The sequence below is a fragment of the Mastigoproctus giganteus genome, chromosome 4, assembly GCF_048544385.1.
Source record: "Mastigoproctus giganteus isolate SK-2022 chromosome 4, ASM4854438v1, whole genome shotgun sequence".
Lineage (NCBI taxonomy): Eukaryota > Metazoa > Arthropoda > Arachnida > Uropygi > Thelyphonidae > Mastigoproctus > Mastigoproctus giganteus.
The window spans coordinates 73,124,074-73,142,366 of NC_143578.1; the positions used below are offsets into that span (position 1 = coordinate 73,124,074).

At 36.2% G+C, this 18,293-nt stretch overlaps 1 protein-coding gene across 1 annotated transcript in view; it reads right to left on the reverse strand.

The window, feature by feature from the left end:
* The window catches only part of LOC150086832 (uncharacterized), a 163,481-nt gene that overhangs the window by 68,378 nt on the left and 76,810 nt on the right, over window positions 1-18,293 (reverse strand). Inside the window, exon 5 of the mRNA XM_090372774.1 lies at window positions 3,800-3,889. Within this exon, the coding sequence (XP_090228900.1) occupies window positions 3,800-3,889 (90 nt within the window). The remainder of the gene's footprint in view (window positions 1-3,799; window positions 3,890-18,293) is intronic.

Consider the following 18,293-nt stretch of genomic DNA (forward strand, 5'->3'; position numbering starts at 1 on the left):
AGGCATATGATGCAAGAAAGCAAGCTTATGCAGTATCAGCCAAAAAAAAAAAAAAAAAAAAAAAACAACTTCCACTTCACCCCTCAGTTCGTTCAAAATACCTGTCCAGCTAAGCCTTAAATTTATTTAGGCTATCAACTTCCACAACAAGGGATGGAAGTCTGTTCCACCAACCAACTACCTGCTGGCTAAAGGCAAATTTCCGCACATCTATCCTACAGCTGTCTTTCCTCAATTTGAGTTTATGTCCTCTCAGGTGATTATTCTGAGCAAGAGGAAGAATCCCATCAGCATTCAGCATGCTCAAACCATTCAGGACTTTATACACCTCTATCAGATCACCTCGGCAGTGCCTAGTCTCCAGACACTGTAATTTGCAAAACTTAAGCCTTTCTTCGTAAGAGCAACCCTTTGTTCCATTCACTAATCTTGTTGCCCTTTTCTGTACTCGTTCCAGCAGCTCTACATCCTTCTTGAAATGAGGCCTCCAGACCTGTATATAGTACTCAAGGTGTGGCCTGACCATTGCCTTATACAAGGGAATAATCACCTCCTTATCCCTGCTAGAAAAATTTCTGTATATCATTGACAAGACACCATGAGCTACTCTTGCAGGCCATCTGCACTGCTCAGAGAACTTCATATCTGCCTGCACAATAACCCCCAGGTCCTTTTCATTCTCTACCACTGTCAGTGTAATACCACAGAGTTGATATGTTGCTCTGGGGTTGCTGTTTCCCATATGTAGTATTTTTAGGCGCCTCCGTAGCCAGGTGGGAAGGAGCAGCAGTGCGTAGCACACGCTTCTTGATTAGACCGGGGTTCGAGCCCCTCACCACCAAATACGGAAAGGTCAGGGAATGACCACCGCTTATCCCGGAGCAATATGGCCTTAGTTGCTAATGCTCCTAAAAATCAAATAACAAACAAACATGTAGTATTTTACATTTGTCAATGTTAAACTTCATTTGCCACCTCTCAGCCCATCTGCTCAACCTTTCCAGATCCTGTTGCAGCAGCATAGCGTCAGTAGTGTCCTTAACAACCCTGCCAACTTTTGTATTGTCTACAAACGTGACGATTAAGCTTGATATATCATCATCAATATTATTTATAAATACAGAAAACAATAATGGTCCCAACACTGAACCCTGAGGGATTCCACCAATAATATTAGTCCACGATGAGCAGTGTCCATTGATTACCACTCTCTGTCTTCTCCCCCTCAACCACCCCTTTATCCATTGGAGCACTTTGCCTCCAATGCCACACTGATCCAATTTGTGCAGCAGTCTTCCATGTGCAACAGTATCAAAAGCCTTTCTAAGATCCAAGTATATAATATCAAAGTTATTCCGTGCATCCAGCTCTTTTGTGACTGCATCATAGTATCCAATCAAATTGGTCAGGCAAGACTTCCCCTTAACAAAACCATGCTGTGTCTGAGCTATAACTGAAGTCTTGTCTAGATGATCCTGCAGTGGTTCTTTAACCAGTGCCTCCATTAATTTTCCTGGAACAGAAGCTAAACTCACAGGTCTATAATTACTGTGTCAGCCTTTGATCCTGCTTTGTGAATTGGGGTCACATTTGCACATCTCTAGTCTATGGGTACCTCACCTGAGTCCAATTATGAAGCTCTCATAATTATGGCTAAGGATTTGCTTACTTCCTTTGTAGCCACCTTTAAATATAACTGCATAGATCCCATCTACCCCAGGTGCCTTTCTTTTGTTTAACTTCAACAATTTCTCCTCCACTTTGCTCTCAGTTATTACAAAATCATTTAGCTCACTGCCAGAGTTTAATACACCTATGGCATTCCCCTCCCTGAATAACTCCTCTAGTGTAAATGTAGATGCAAAATACTCATTCAGTTTGTCAGCTATTTGAGCAGGATCAATAGTTGAACCATTGATATCAAGTGGACCAATCTGATTCATCCCCTTCCTTCTAGAGTTTACATAAGTAAAGAATTCTTTGCTGTTTTTCTTTGCATCCTTTCCCAAGGATTTATAGTAATCTACCTTTTCCTGCCTAACCTCCTTTGTGATTTGATTACAGACCAGCTTATATCTACCATAGGCTTATGTGTCACTTGTTAATTTATATGTATCCTATGCAGTTTTCTTCTCTGCTACATGTCTCATTAGTTCATCTAACATCCATTTAGGTCTAAACTTTGAACAATATTTCTAAGTTGGTATAAAAAGACCAATAGTTTCCAAGATTAATTCTTTGAATGCTTCCCATTTAGAATTTGCTGTTGGTAACATCATCAGTTGGTCCCACTCTATAGAATTTAAAAACTGCCTCAGACCACCCTAGTCACTTTTACAAAAGCAAAAACCCTTCCCTTTACCCAAATGGTAGATTGTAAATCTCACATCAGCACCACACTGTAATCGCTGCCATCTAGTGGTTGCTTTATCTACAAATTCTTAATGCATGAAGAATCACTACTAATAATCAGATCAAGAGTATTACTCCCTCTGGTTGTGTACTGAACATGCTGCTGTAGGAAACAATCATCCAATAAATCCATAAAAAATTGCTAGTGTATGAGTGATCAACCAACAAGTTCCAGTCAATATCTGGGAAATTAAAATCCCCCTTTATAAGACAATCTGATTTACTGGCCCACTGCATTTCTCTGTACAGCTGTTCATTATACTCATCAGAGTCATTAGACCTACAACACACTCCTACTCTCAATTTTACTTTTCCGGTGCACGACTGACTCAACACTGCACTGTCCACCCGTGTCAACTGGATGCACTTCCTTAGATTCCTATTGGCTAATGGAGTTAATCCACCTCCTATAAATTACCTGCTGGCAGGCCTCTTGCCTATGTGCACACCTGGTTTCTAGGAGCATTAGCAAGAGGAGTCTGTCGGAAGGTAAGAATTCAATCTCTTTGTAATTATCTAACCATAATTTTGTTAATTGTAATTGGAATACTGGTAATTTTAATATTGGTAATTGTAATCATAAATTGGTAACTGTGATTACTGATAATTATAATATTCTAAAATTTTCAAATTTGTAACTCTTTCGATTTTTCGGTCCCCCAACAGCTCGGTCTGATGATGGTTATCAGTAAGATACCCAAAACGTCATATTAATGTATAGTAATGTAGGCAAACAGCCTAATAAACAGCCTGTTAATTTTCACGTGTTATAAAAGTGGTTTTAATATAATAACCTTAATAATAATTATTAGTATTATTTAATTCTATCTCCAGAAAATACATAATGGAATATTCCATATTCTTTGTTGAAGCTACATTTTTCAAAAAACATTAGCATTAGTAGAGGCATATGATGCATGAAAGCAAGCTTATACAGCATTAACCAAAAAATTCCTTCCCATTTCACCCATCCATTTGCTCCAAAAGTTTGTCCATGTCTTGCTTGAATTTATTTAAGCTATTAACTTCCACAGTGATTGATGGAAGTCTGTTCCAGCAATCAACCACCCGCTAATCACATTTTTGATGATTAATGTTTATTAATTTTCAAATTAAACATTCATCTTCAATTTGTGTAAAAATATCTAACAGAAATATGTTTACACAATATTATGTAAAAATATGTTCAGAAAAAAATTCTGAAACATTGGCAACCCTGAGCACTTACTATGCACTTCACCAAAAAATCATTACATACAATCCCTGGTTACTTGTAAAGACAAAGAGCTTCTCTGAAAACATCAATGCTTTCAGATTCCTTTATTAGGTTGTTATGAATAATAATTAAACCATAGTAAAAGTATTAAATATATAATTGAAAACTAACCTGGACTTCTGCAAGAAAAATCACTGTTAGAGTATTATCTATTTCTTTTTTAGACATCATTTTTGGATCCTTCTGAAACTCATATGGTATCTGAAACAAAACAAACAAAAAAAATGTATCTACTAATAATCATTCAGAAATCATAATACATGAAAAATTATAAAGCAGTATACATATAAAAAAATACAGATTTTCATAATTATAGTGATATAGTATTTATCAATTATATTAGAAGTATTAGAAATTACATGTTAGGTGATCTCTCCAAAACTAATTCTCTCTAAATGTGTCCTCTTACCTTGATATTTTTGACCTCCCTAGACAGGACACTTTCAACCGTAATTGACACACACATGTGCATTTTCAATGAAGGCAAATCAAGGTCATTACCATAAATACTAAATATACTTGTGATGGCCATAGATTATTCACAATGAGCATATTAACAGCACAATAATGCTGTTAATATGCTCACCACTACTGGTAACAAATGTTCACAAATTTATTTGAGCTATCCAATGAAGCACCTATTGTGCATCATATTACAAGGCAATAAAATTGCCAAACTGACAAATACTGTTTTCAGAATTTAAAGAAAAAAAAAAAAGGTACTATATTAAATACAAACTATATATAAAAACTATATTACTATATAGTATATTATATATATATAAATACTATATTACTATATAGTATATTATATGTATATAAATACTATATTGCTAAAGTAAAAATTACTATAAAAGTCTGTACAGCATTTGGTTTTATAATGTACATACAAAAAAAAGTGTGAAAATAGAGCTATAATATATTTCATTTAAAAAAAAAAAAAAAAAAACACATCAAAGGACTGCGTAGATATTTTTTTTCCACATCCACAAACCTCCTTTTATGTTATTATGAGAATAGGATACACAATACAATATGAAACCACTTCCAGATGATAGCGGATGTCTTCAAGTTTTTATTCACCAACCAGAAAATTGGATCTGAAGTAGATGGCAGCATAATTGCAAAACTGTAACATGGCAGAAGATTAGACTGGTCGCAGAAAGGAGTCAATGTGAATGGAGAGTACCTAAACCATTTACGATTTGCAGATGACATTGTGGTCATAAGCTACGATTCCAAAGAATTAGAGGAAAATCTTAATCAGTTATGCACAGCTAGTAAGGATTTTGGACTAAAGATGAATATGGCTAAAACAAAAGTAATGATGAACAAGTATGCCACAGAAAGGGAAATAATGATTGAAGGAGCAGTAATTGAAAAGGTGGAGTCATATACTTATCTGGGACAAGTTATTAGCTGTAATAATGATAAATGGCTGGAAATCAAGAGAAGAATAAATTTTGGATGGATAGCATTCAGGAAATATAGTCACATACTGAACAGCAATATCCCAGTTTGTCTGAAACGTAAAATAATGAACCATTGTATACTCCCCACCATAACTTATGGAAGTGAAACTTGGGCACTCACCAAAAGAATGGAAGAGAAGCTGAGAACTACACAGCGAAGAATGGAACGAATTATATTGGGAATCAGACTGTTGGATAAGAAGAGAAACATATGGATTAGGCAGCAAACTCAAATAAAGGACATTCTTATCAAAACTAAAGAACTAAAATGGTCTTGGGCAGGACACATAGCTCGGAGACATGATGACAGATGGACTAAGAAAATAACAGAATAGTACCCAAGAGGAGCTAGAAGAAAACCTGGAAGACAAAGGCAGAGTTGGATAGATGAAATTCATGAGTTTGTGGGTAGTAAATGGATGGCCAGTGCTCAAAACAGAAGGAACTGGAAATTTGCTGGAGAGGCCTTCATCCTGCAGTGGATTGAAAATGGCTGATGATGATGAACATGGCAGAATTTACCAATCCTGAGAAGATGCAGTGCATACTTTGGTTATCTGCAGTTAACTATATATAAATTTCAAATATAGTTTAAAAATAAGCCACTGAGTAGACCTAATTCTGCAATGATAGGGAACATTCATAAAGGATGCTTGTTTGTGCAATCATTCCAGCTGAGGAAGTGGCCTAACAAAAGTCAATGAGGCTACTTCAAAGCTGGGTTGAAGAAGTTTTAAACAAAACCAAGGAAAATCCATACTAAAAACCAGATTGGTGAGGGAATAAAAGGTGATCTTACCTAGAAAGGCTTCAGTGGGGTGATCTGATTCAGGTGTTTGAGTCCTAGAATGGATTGAATAAGATAAATGAATGGCGTTCTTCCTCTTGCTGAGACCACACACATGAGGGGCATAAAGTTGAGAAGGATGGATGTGTGGAAGTTTGTCTTCAGCCAGTGGGTGGTTGGTTGGTTGTTAGAACAGGCTTCCATCTATTGTTGTGGAAGTGAATGGTTTAAATAAATTTGAGGAAGAACTAGGCAAATTCTTGGAGAGTATGAATGAAAGAAGCATGTAGTTTTTTTTTTTTTGGCCAATACTATATAAGCTTGCTTTCTTGCATCATTTGCCACTACTACTACTAGCACTAGCATTAGTAGAGGCATTTGATGCAAGAAAGCAAGCTTATGCAGCATCAGCCAAAAAAAAAATAAATAAATAAAAAATACCACTTCCACTTCACCCCTCTGTTCATTCGAAATACCTGTCGAGATGAGCCTTAAACTTATTTAGGCTATCAACTTCCACGGCAAGGGATGGAAGTCTGTTCCACCAACCAACCAACCACCCGCTGGCTAAAGACAAATTTCCTCACGTCTATCCTACATCCGTCTTTCCTCAATTTGAATTTATGCCCTCTCAGGTGATTATTCTGAGCAAGAGGAAGAATCCCATCGGCATTGATCATGCTCAAACCATTCAAGGCTTTATACACCTCTATCAGATCATCTCGCTGGTGCCTATTCTTCAGACACTGTAATTTGCAAAACTTAAGCCTTTCTTCGTAAGAGCACCCCTTTGTTCCATTCACTAATCTTGTTGCCCTTCTCTGTACTCATTCCAGCATCTCTACATCCTTCTTGAAATGAGGCCTCCAGACCTGTATACAGTACTCTAGGTGTGGCCTGACCATTGCCTTATACAAGGGAATAATCACCTCCTTATCCCTGCTAGAAAAATTCCTATATATCATCGACAATACACCATGAGCTACTCTTGCAGCTCGTCTGCACTGCTCAGAAAACTTCATATCTGCCTGCACAACCACCCCCAGGTCCCTTTCATTCTCTACCACTGTCAGTGTAGTACCACAGAGTTGATACGTTGCTCTGGGGTTGCTGTTTCCCATATGTAGTACTTTACATTTGTCAATGTTAAACTTCATTTGCCACCTCTCAGCCCATCTGCTCAACCTTTCCAGATCCTGTTGCAGTAGCATAGTGTCAGTAGTGTCCTTGACAACCCTGCCAACCTATTACTATTGACTATTTACTATTATACTACTATTGACAACCTTGGAAAACCACCTCCTACCATTCCCAGGAGGTAATTTATTGAATGGTAGGAATTACCATTCCTACATTTCTCCACTTTTACTCAAGACTTGTGCTTCTGACCTTGCTCCTGTTTTTTACTCTTTCTTTTCCAATGCGTTTTTCCTTCTGCTTGGAAATTTGTTGACATCCAGCCAATCCCTAAAAACGGTGACAAATCCCTCCCATCCAATTATCATCCCACTGCACTTACCTCTACTCTTTCCAAAGTAATGGAGGAATCCATTAACCACCATCTCCTAAACTACCTGAAAACTTTTCATCTGATCAATGATCACCAATATTTATTCAATAAATGTCAATCCACTGGTGATATACTGGCTTATGTTACCCATTTAGACAAATTCAATGGAAAAGTTTGTTGAATCTCAAGAAATACTTTGACATTTCTAAGGATTTTTGGTTGCATTTGGCATAAAGGTCTTTTAAACATTCTCCCATCTTTTGGACTGCTGACTGTTTTTTGCAATGGAGTACTCAGTTACAGATGATGGCAAATGTCTTTCGTCTTTAACTTCACTAATGCTGGTGTTCCCCAAGCTCCAAAATGTTCCGGCTTTATACATTAGTGTCTCACACGACTGGGTCAAAAAATTTGCTGAAATCCAAGTAAACATTGTCAAAATTATTTCCGACATCAAGCTCATGAGGGACTTGACAACTAACCGGGTTGGTTAAACATGATTTCCCTTTACAAAAACTTGAATTATTTCCTTCAGAATTTTACTGAACTCTGATCATTCTTCCATGATTTTTATTACCACCGAAGTCAGATGAACCAGTTAGTAGTTACTCGCTTCTCTCTTAGAACCACCTTTATATATATATTTGTGATAATTTTCACTTCTCCACACCAAGAGAATCTCTCCTGAGTCCAGTGATACTCTCATAATTTCCCTTAATGGTTCTATAGATTCTTGTCATCTCCCTCAAAATTACTGGATATATGCCATCAACTCCAAGAACCTTACTCGCCTTTAAGCTTGAAAGCTTTTCTAATAAATAATCTTATGAAATTTCAACATCACTAATTTTGTGTTTCCCAGCTTCTCCTTCCCACAAAGGATTTTTCATTAATAAATATCAGTGCAAAGTACTTGTTCCACTGCAACCTCAGCTGGGTTATCCAGACTTTTCCAATCACAATGGTCTGATCTGATTTGCTCTTTTCTTCTTTGCATTCACATAATACATGAAAAACTCCTTGTTCCCTTTTTTTTTCTCTCACTTAGACAGTGATTTCTCACACCCAGCATTTGCCAACATAACCTTTTCTCTGGTACTATTACAGATTAACTTGTAGCTCTTGTAGGCTTCAGTACTTTTTATTGCTCTGTAACTCTGCTCTATTTGACTGGCCAACTATGTATTTATCCATCGTGGTATCCAGTTCATGCTATTTATTTTTTAATGGTTTATATGCATTCATGACTTCTATGATCATAACTTTAAAGATATATCACAATTCAAATGTATTTGTGCTGTGCTATCTCCCAAATTGATAAAAATCACGTTAAGCTATCAATCTCCTTTCATGAAATTAAAACCCACGCCTAAACCTTTACAAACTTCTCTCTCTCTCAATCTCCCCGCTCAATTAAGTCTGTGAACACTCTCTGCTAATGGTTCCTGTAGTGTTAACCCTCTGATATCATCTGATTTGTAAGTGATAATCAGGTCTAGAATATTCTTGCCCCTAATACTTTCTCTAACCTGCTGATATCAATAACAATTCTTTAGTTAATTTAAAAATTTTTTTCCTCATGGTGGGCTTCCCTCCCACTTATTCCAATCAGTTAGAGGTAGATTTTGATAGAAAGCATAGCTAAACAGCCCATCTATCTTCCCTCTCCTTCCTAAATACATTGTACATACTATAGTGAATACACTCTGATACCATTCTCTGATTTTTGAGTGGCATGACGTTAGCCTTTTTACATTAGAGTTAGCTGTTCTAACCGGCATTTGGAATTTGCTCGTTTTATTGACAACACTCTTGCAGTTACTGTATGCATAGTTAAGACTAAATGTTCTTGTACACTTTACTACCTTCTGAAGTTGTTTAAGCTTGTTTCTCTGGCAATGGCATCCCTTTTGTCTGAAGCATCACTACCCTCAGCACATCTTGTCAATAATTGGCTGTTGTAGCAATACACAGATATGTGCAGGCCTTATTTTGACTCTCATTATCCCTGTTCCTCCCCTCCACAACTAGCAGTTCCTGAACTTTTAAGGTATCTCAATGATATTAGCAAAAATCCTCGCATAACCTTTGTTAAAATGTATTCTGTCTTAACAAAATAGATTCTTCTTCTACCTATAAGTGCAGGCTAAGCTGATAAAAATTTCTCCCCAAAACCTTTTGGGGGAAAAGACTTGAGGGGGGCATCCTTTAAGTCATGAGTTTATTCACAATTATTCACAATCTGACCAAATTCATGGGATTCGCAGCATTGTCCTATATTTATTCAACAAATGTTTGTGTATGCTTAATATCATTAGTCCCCATATGAATAAAAATCTCTCTCTTTACCCACCTTAAAATCTGACAATTAGTTACATCATCAAATGCTGCTTCTCCCAGACACATCTAGGAGGTACTAAGTCATCTATTCTTATTACAAAAAATGTTACCCATTTCCTGAAAATGGAATAAATCTCCCCATAAAACATATCCTCTTGAACCAGAGCTGTATGTACTTGACTATTCTGTTCTGGGGGGTCCAAATCAGAAGTGTATCACCTGGTATGTCAATAGACATAAGTCTCTGATAAGTTCCCCGTTTTATTTATCCCTAGGGCAAGCACCCAATCTTTTTAGTGACTCGAATTCATTTAGTAACGCACCAAATTTAAATTTGAGATCAGTACATTCCTTCCATCATGAACAAAGAAAAGAATCATTGACTGAACTATGATCATCAACTTGATTGATCTTTGAATACATGCCACAGGCTACAAAAGTAATTCATCATGTAGAAAATATAAAAAACTATGCAGCAACAAAGTTCTCATTAAAAACTTTCAAGTATTGTTATTTTATAATATCAAAAGAGACTTTTTTTTTTTCCCTTGGACAAATGGAAAATTATTAAATCATTATCTCAACTTATTTTTCATTATCTCATCTCAATCATTGTCTCAACCACTGCTGGTCTACAGTAAGTCTGAGGTGAAACAGATAGTTTTTATTTATTTATTATTATTATTTTGTTTTTTTAATGTGAATCTATCCAAATATCTGCCCTATCACTTTTAGCACAAGTTAAGGAAATCTGCTAAATTTGTGCATTTACAAGGTGTGTTGAAGAAACGGTAGTTTGTTTATTATTATCTCATGTTTAGTGCGAAACTATCAGAGCCATCATAAGTTTGCTGACAGAGCCAGGACACAATTAAGTTATACAAGTAACCCTCATATAACACAGTAGTTTGGTTCTTACAAAATCTCGTGTAATGCGAAACAGTGTTATATGGGACTAAGAACCAGTACAAAAGGGGGGGGGGGTTATGTTCCAAAAGCTAACAAAAATACACTTTTTTTTTTTTTAATAACTATCGGAAACTTAATTTTTGTAGTAGTAATAACTTAATATTTTAACTTTATTTTTATAATAGTAGTAACTTAAATAGTAATAACTGAACAAACGTCTTACCTTACAAACTGTGATATTTATATGTCAGATAATGTAAGTTCATTTAATTTTCTTCCTCTTCATTGCTGCTAAGCACAATCTCTTCTGCAGCATCTAGATTTTGTGTACTTGCTGCTCTCTGTCACAATCAAAGTCACAATCTGCATACTTCGAAGTCACAATTTTCTTTGGTCTCAAACAAGTACAAGTTCAATAGCACACTCAACAAGCACAAGTTCAATAGCACCCAGGGATCTCCCAACAAAATACAGTGGACCCCCACTTTAAAGACATAAAGCACAAATATAACTTTATTACCTTACCAATTAACAAAGTTAAATGATAGTGAAAATCGGAAGAATATTTTCCAGTTAGCAAAATAAAAATAAATTTACACTTATGTACATAGCTTAATTAATACGTACTGTAATATGTACATACTAACTAATTGATATTTCTGTTCACTGACTTTTTTTTTTTTTGGTTGTAAAATTTAAAATAGTAAAAATGATAAGCAATTAATAACAAAGAACACGGTATGCACAAGTTACAACAAACACAATACACAAGTGAGACAGGAAGTAATGAGTTTCTGAAAATTTATTTATGTTTTTTATGACTGATTATTTCATGGAAGGGGAAACACATTTCATCACAATAACGTGAAAACCCACAATATTCCAGCTATAGGTACTATAGCAAATGCAAGAAGATTGAGTTTACTACCCGTTTATAATTGATTATACTAACAGAAAAGACCAATAAACTGAAAAGTGCAAATTGTTTTTACTGTTTTATGGCTGTGACCTTCAGAAATGTGCTTTAGAAAAATATCACAAAGACGATAACGATTAGCGAGTCAACAGCAGGGATTCACAAATAGGAATGGAAACGTTGAAAATTATATCTAACATACTAGCAGAGCTTTGGCAGCATAAAAGCTCAAAATTACCGTGTTATGCGATTTCCCGAAATTCTGAAACCGTGCTAGAGCAAAACCGTATTATATAAGTACCGTGCTGTGCGAGGCTTGCCACAATTCTCAAACTGTGTTAGAGTGAAACCGCATTGTAGAAATACTGTTGTGCTTTTCAAATCTGAAAAGCACAATGATGTTATCAAATTCTGCTCTGATATTGATTATAATATTATTGATTTCTGTTATTATATTGATTTCACAGCCATACATTTTTGCATTATTCAGAATCAATTTTTATAAGGCTGTAGAAAATGACTAACAGGATAACAATTGAAAAGTGTATGAATCAGTATAATAATAAAATTTCATAACCAGATAATGCAAAACCATATCTTGTGTAGCCATTAGCAAAGAGAGATGTTATAATCAATGATGGTGGAGAGGGGTAAAAAAAAAAAGTTTTGCTTGGTGTCTACTGCACCAATTAAAGGAATTGAAAAAATGAAAATATTTGAATATATAAGATTCTCTGCATTATTCAAATGTATTTTTCCAGGAAAATGACTGAGTGGCTCACATCTGGTGAGTATGGGCTTGGCACACCCAGGGTCCTGAGCTGGATATCATCAAACTCGAATTTTTTTTCGGCTGGTGCAGCATACGCCTCAGGCTTCCTTGCACCATATAGCTAATAATAATAATCTTGCAGGCTTTTTGCAAGATTTTTCCCCTGTGAGTTATTCTGAGTTTTTATTCCCACATTCAAAGCAGTCTACAATGCACGTATTGACAGGCATGATATACATAAACCTGTACAGTATTTACCAATATATCAGAGCACGTATTGGTTTGTAATTGAAAAGGCCTTACGTGCTCTGGATTCATTATTATTCATATGTTTTACTATGCGATGTAGAGCAAAACGGATATAAAAACAACAAGATGCAGTTAAAATAGGTTTAGTGTCAAAATACGTACAGTAAACAGTAATACAAATGTTGGCAATCACAATGTTCCCATACATCACAGCCACAAGCTTTGCCTTCTAGCAGCTAATTGTTGCTACACGCAGTTCACCATACATAACTGCCATCACACGCACATAGGTTCTGTATTTCTAGACTTTTAGATTAACTGCTAAAACTGAGGAAAGGCAACATACTGCCTGAAAGCTCTTCTGTATTACTGCTTACTGTAGTATTTTGACACTAAACCTATTTTAACTGCATCTTGTTATTTTTATTTCCATTCCGCGCTGCATCGCATAGTAAAATATATGAATAATGTATTGATCTGGTTGGTAGTAAAATAATAATAAATTTCAATGAATAAGAACTTTTTCAATTTATACTTTTCAATGAATAATTTTATGGTATAACTGCCACAAAATAACATTCAGAGACAAAGCCCACTATGCTGCTTGCAGATCATCTTACTTGTGCTCTTGGTGGTAGATCTACATTTTACAGCCATTTGAGAATAAGAGGAGCACTGATGGGCATTTGATAAGCAACATTACTCAGACAATCCACAGTGTCAAATTTTATCACACTTCTAACAGAAGAATCAAAACAATCTTCAAATCACAGCACTACCACCACCAGCCCACACTGCCCGAACCATGCATATCAAATTCATTATTTCAACTTATTTTGATCTCAAGCAGTGTCTACCACTGAAAAAGAAACCTGATTCATCAAACTAATATGACCAAGCAAACCTTGGGCATCAGTGATGTGGGATGGGGGGCAAGAAAGAACATCTACTCTTCAGTGCCATACCTAGGTACGGGTAGACAGGGCGGCTGCCTGGAGCCAGGGAATGTAGAAGAGTCCAAATTCCAATATTTTAATTTTTTTTAAATATAAAAAAACATGGTTATTTCTTAATATAATACTTTAATTAGACATACAGTGGTATCTCTATATAACTTAATTGATTGTTCACTTTAAAAAATTCGTTAAACAGAAATTTTGTTATAAAGAATTAGATAATAAAGAAATAAAGTGCAATAGAAACAAAATGTCAACACTTTGAAGGAATTCTCAGTAACAAAGACAGGAGCAAAGACTTCGATGCCAAAGGGTTATGTCAAGAAATCCAATCTTTGCAGCATATTTTAAAAGTAAAAAAATTTGGTTTCTTAGAATTATTGACATTTATTCAAGAAAAAAACTTAGTTGAATTATATCCCAACATCACCATTTCTCTTCGAATATTATTAACATTGCCGATTACGGTTAAATCTGGAGATATGAGTTTTTCTAGACTCAAAAGGATTAAAACATATTTCCAAGCAACAACTGGCCAAGAAAGAATTAATGGATTGGCCATAATGCCAATAGAACAAGATATTTTAATAAATGTACTATTATAGATACTAATAAATACAACAAGATGTACTAAAAGATATAAACACATCAGACACTATAGACAAATTGATATAAAGTAAATATCATAAGGTAAATTATGTGAAAACTTTTAAGTTTATATAAATAATGTACTAGTTGTTAAAGTTTAAATAAATAATTATTATTTGAATAATTTTTGAGTGTTTCCTTTATTTAACAATTTTACGAATTCCATCTTAAATTTTTGTGAGGGGCCTCAGAAGAATATTTCGCCTGGGCCGACAGAAGTCTAGGTACGGCACTGCTACTCTTATACCTTAATCAGTGAAGGGTACGTCACATTGCTGTTCTACAGGAACTAGATCTGAACTACTCAGACATAATGTTACAAGGTGACTTCTAACATTGATGCCATGACTGGCCTATTAGCATGCACTGGATGCTTCCCACTACTCATCTCATATATTCATCACACTACTTGTAATGTAGTGTTCTGGAGAGAGGAAACCAGGGCCGCCGAAAGTGGGTAGGCAAGATAAGCGTCGCTTACGGGTGGCAGTTCAGGAGGGCACTAAAAAATTTTTGACATATACAAGTCAGACCTCTGTTTAACAAACTTCTTTATAGAGAAATTTGATATTTAGCAATTTTTTTTTAAATTCCCCATGGGTAATTTACATTTATAATAGTTTCAGTGGAACAAAGAAAATTTCCATATAATGAACGGATTACGAGAGACTTTACTGGGAACGCATTGTTCACATCTGTTGAGTCAATTGAGGCTATTGAGTCAATCAGTGCTGCTGCTAAGCATGAATTAAGAGTCAAAGGGATTACCATTCTGCAACTTGGTGTTACTCTTAAAACCTATCCAACCGCTTGTTTCACATACCCAGAAGTCACACTGGTCATCTGATTGGTTTTATACAATTAGATGATCATTCCTGCTAGTGCCAGTGTCCATGTCTCGAAGCCATATAGTACAACAGTCCATATTAATGTTTTCATCATTTTCTTTCTTAATTCCTCCTTGAAATTTCTTCTGAATAGTTATTTTCTATTATTAAATGCTTCTTTCCCATTGCAATTCTTGTTTTTATTTCTTCTAGGCTTTTCCAAATTTCTGTCATTATGCTTCCCAAGTATGTGTATCTGTCAACCTGTTCCAATATTATTCCATCTAATGATGTATTGATTCTTCTTCCTTGCTACTCTGACATTAACATTACCTTGGTTTTATTGCTGTTAATCTTCATATTTTACTCCTTTATTGTGTTGTTCAAGATGTTCAAGAGTACATGTGAACAGGCGAAGTTTTTATGGCTCCAGCAAATAGAAGTTTTTGCTTTTTTTATTGACTTAAATTGGCATATTAATTTATTTTTTAGAGTTGCTTTATATTCCTAGTAATAATACTTTGGTTTAAATTGAATTTAGATAGAGATTTTGTAGGTTATTACTTATTATCGATAAGGGTATCAAATCCACGTGTGGACAGGTTTTGCAGCTCCTGCGAACGAAAAGTTTTTAATTATACTTAGCCGCTTTATTGACTTCATTGTTAGATTAAATTATTTTCTATAAGTAGCTTATAGACCTAGTCAAGCTCTGTGGTTTATTCTGAATTTAGATAGCCCGATTTGGAAAGTAAATAATACCTCGTGTCCGTAGATTAACTGTTCGTAACTTGCTGCCATTGTTATACGATACAACGTGTGCTAGCATAAGGTTTAATGGAAAACTAGATAGCGAGTATAGTAGTATCAATTAATCAGTAAAATTTATTAATCTTATTAAATTTCATTGTCAACTGAATTGTACTTTTTTAACTAAATAAATATAGCGACCTAGTTATTACAAACGTAACATCATAAATTAATACATATAAGTTGACAGGGGATAAGAAAGTCATATAACGTAACTCGTAGATAATATTCGATACTGAAATACATATATATAGTGTAATAACTGCATTGGGATTATAGGTTTAGGGTTATATTTTGTATTGAAATTTTACTGAACTTGAATAGAAATCATGACTCAGACCAGAGCAGCAAAGAAAAAAGGCTCAAACTAATGGAAGTGCTGTGGCTCAGGAGACAACTGAGGGGATTCGGTTGTCCTCTGAATCACAGTCTGCCGAAATGCACTGCTTGTTTGATGTTTGTGGAGCAATCAGGAATGGGACATGATATTGCCAAGGGGAATGTCCTTGTGTGTGTGCAATATAAGGAGTGCAAGGAAATCAGGCGCCAACTCGGCATTGTTATGGACTTATATGAGAGCTTGAAGGACAGGGTGGATGCCCTCAAAGGATTTAAATTGAGGGGCCCAACAAGCTCTCAGCTGCCCACATCAATGCCAGAGCTTGCACTTGAACATCATGCAACACAGCGGCAACCCCTAAGGCAGAATGCACTGGTCCCAAAGGAACTAGTTGTTGTAGGTGACTATTTTTTATTCAGGGAAACGGGGAATATATTGTGCAAAAAGGATAGATGGAACAGGACCAGGGTACGTCTGCCAGGGGTAAAGGTTGATGACGTTGTAGGGCAGATATCATCCTTTAAGGGCACAAAAGGTGATACTGTTGTACACGTTGGCACTAATGATATTAAGAGCAGGAGACCGGTAGAATTACTTAATACAGGACAATGCTGAAAAAAAGCCGTGAGTTAGAGCTGAATTTGAAAGTGTCTGCAATACTGCCCAGACACGATAGGAGGGAGTATATGATGAGAGCCTTATCGATCAATTCTGCCCTGGAGAGATTGTGCAAGGCTCAAGGGATAGAATTTTTCTCAGCCTGGTCTGTGCTTGTTAACAGGAGAGACTGCTACTACAGGGATGGGATACACTTAAATAGAAAACTGCTAGCTTAGGGGGATACATGGACTAATAGATAACAGTAGCCGCTGGCAGAGGTAAAAGTGATTCTTGCACTACTTCTATTGAAATGCAATTCAGCAGCAGCCTGGAAAGCAAGGCAATGGGAATTTACAGGACTGCTGGGAGTCATAGTGGAACAAGTAAATACATGGGCTGTGTTAGGGTAACTAAGAGTAGAAACAGGTGCATGTATACTTGCAAGTACAACAACGCTAGGAGTATAGTTAATAAATTCGATGAGCTTGAAGTGCTAGTCAAGACATCAAAGGCAGTTGTTGTTGGGATATCAGAGACATGGTGTCACACAGACATAAGCAGCGCAGAACTGGAATTTGGGGAGTACAATGTGTACAGAAAGGATAGACAGGACAGGAAGGGAGGAGGGGTTATGCTGTTAGTTAAGAAACAGATAAAATCTAAGGAAGTGCATCCAATTCATGTGGGTGGACAATGCAAATGTTGAGTCTGTTTGTTGTGACATAAGCACTGAGAAAGGAAAAATGAGAGTAGGTGTGTGTGTGTGTTTTGATTTTTTTTTTTTTTTTTTTTTTTGATTTGGTAGTTGTTGGCGCATCGGCTTCTGTGGCCATATTGCACCTCCCAAGGTTTTTGCAGTACTTTGATCCAAGCCCGAGGCGGGAATCGAACCCGCGACCTTTGGGTTGCCGGGCAGGTACTTTACCCACTCGGCCAGCCCGGTCGGCGTGTGTGCGTGATAAGCCTAATGAATCTGATGTGTATAATGAGCAATTGTGCAGAGAAATAGAGTGGGCCAGTAAATTAGAGTGTCTTATAATGGGGGATTTTAATTTCCCGGTATTGATTGGAATTTGTGGGTTGGTCACTCACACACTAGCAAGGCTTCTGAGGATTTATTGGATGATTGTTTTCTACAGCAGAATGTTCGGGAGGCAACAAGAGGAAGTAATACTATTGATCTGATTATCAGTAGCAATTCTTCATGCATCAAGAATCTGCAGATAAAGGAACCACCAGGTGGCAGTGATCACAGTGTGTGCTGAAGTGGGATTTACTCAAAGAGGTAACTATCAAGGGCAAAGGGAAGGGTTTTTGCTTTTGTAAAGGTGACTATGGTGGTCTGAGACAGTATTTAAATTCTATATGGTGGAACCAACTAGCATTAGCATTAGCAAAGACACATGATGCAAGAAAGCAAGCTTATATAGCATCAGCCAAAAAAAAAAAAACCCTTATTTCATCCATCC